Source organism: Spinacia oleracea, chromosome 5 (assembly GCF_020520425.1).
Source record: "Spinacia oleracea cultivar Varoflay chromosome 5, BTI_SOV_V1, whole genome shotgun sequence".
Lineage (NCBI taxonomy): Eukaryota > Viridiplantae > Streptophyta > Magnoliopsida > Caryophyllales > Amaranthaceae > Spinacia > Spinacia oleracea.
In genome coordinates this window covers 8,395,765-8,396,474 of record NC_079491.1, presented here as the reverse complement: position 1 = coordinate 8,396,474, position 710 = coordinate 8,395,765, and the positions used below count along the sequence as shown (strand labels likewise).

The 710-nt window shown below is 33.8% G+C and overlaps 1 protein-coding gene across 1 annotated transcript; it reads right to left on the bottom strand.

Moving 5' to 3' along the window:
• Positions 1-564, bottom strand: LOC130460838 (uncharacterized). The gene has a single exon (XM_056828465.1). The coding sequence runs from the start codon at positions 442-444 to the stop codon at positions 178-180; it is 267 nt and encodes an 88-aa protein (XP_056684443.1). The 5' UTR covers positions 445-564; the 3' UTR covers positions 1-177.
• Positions 565-710: the final 146 nt, after the last annotated feature.

Below are 710 nucleotides of genomic sequence, written 5' to 3'. Positions count from 1 at the left end.
TCGTCATCAAAATAAAAAATCAAATCCAAAAGATATACAAAAACCAAGTAAGATCAACCTTGAAAGATTCAAATCAAATCATATAATATACACATATATATGAATTCTAATTAACGATAAAGATTAATTAAGATCATAAATAAAATAACATGGGTTTGTAACAAAAATTATAATGAATCACTCTTTTTGGGTGGTTTTCTGGCACTTGTCTTTGATCCAATTGAACCCAAACGAAGTACCCTGTTTGACCTTCTTAAAACCAGTAGAAGCAACATCCTTAGTCTTAGCAAGTCCTTCTTCAACCTTCTTCTTTGCGCCGCCACCGGAACCATTGTCGCCGCCCTTCTTCTTCGCTTTGTTGTCATTATAATCATGGCCGCCGCCGTAAGCTGGTTGTGGATCCCATTGATCTGCCCATGAAGTCTCGTTATTGTTCCCTGACATTTTTTTTTAGCTTAACTTAGAATTTCGAAGGATATTGAAGAGAAAGATAGGATAGTTGAACAAGAAGAAGAAGAAATTGTTTGTTAGAAATAAAAATTGTGTTAGATGATACTCCGTATTTATTTATATATAAATATGTATATAATGTAAAAGGGGCGTATATAATATGGTGGAATAATTCAAGCGTGTTGAATAGAAAGCTTGGACCGCCGTTATGCTTTACTTGTTTTGATTGTATATCGACATTGTAATTGATTTTTGGCGCG

Coding starts and splice junctions, on each gene's coding strand:
- LOC130460838 (XM_056828465.1), bottom strand. CDS start 444: ATGTCAGGGAACAATAACGAGACTTCATGGGCAGATCAATGGGATCCA.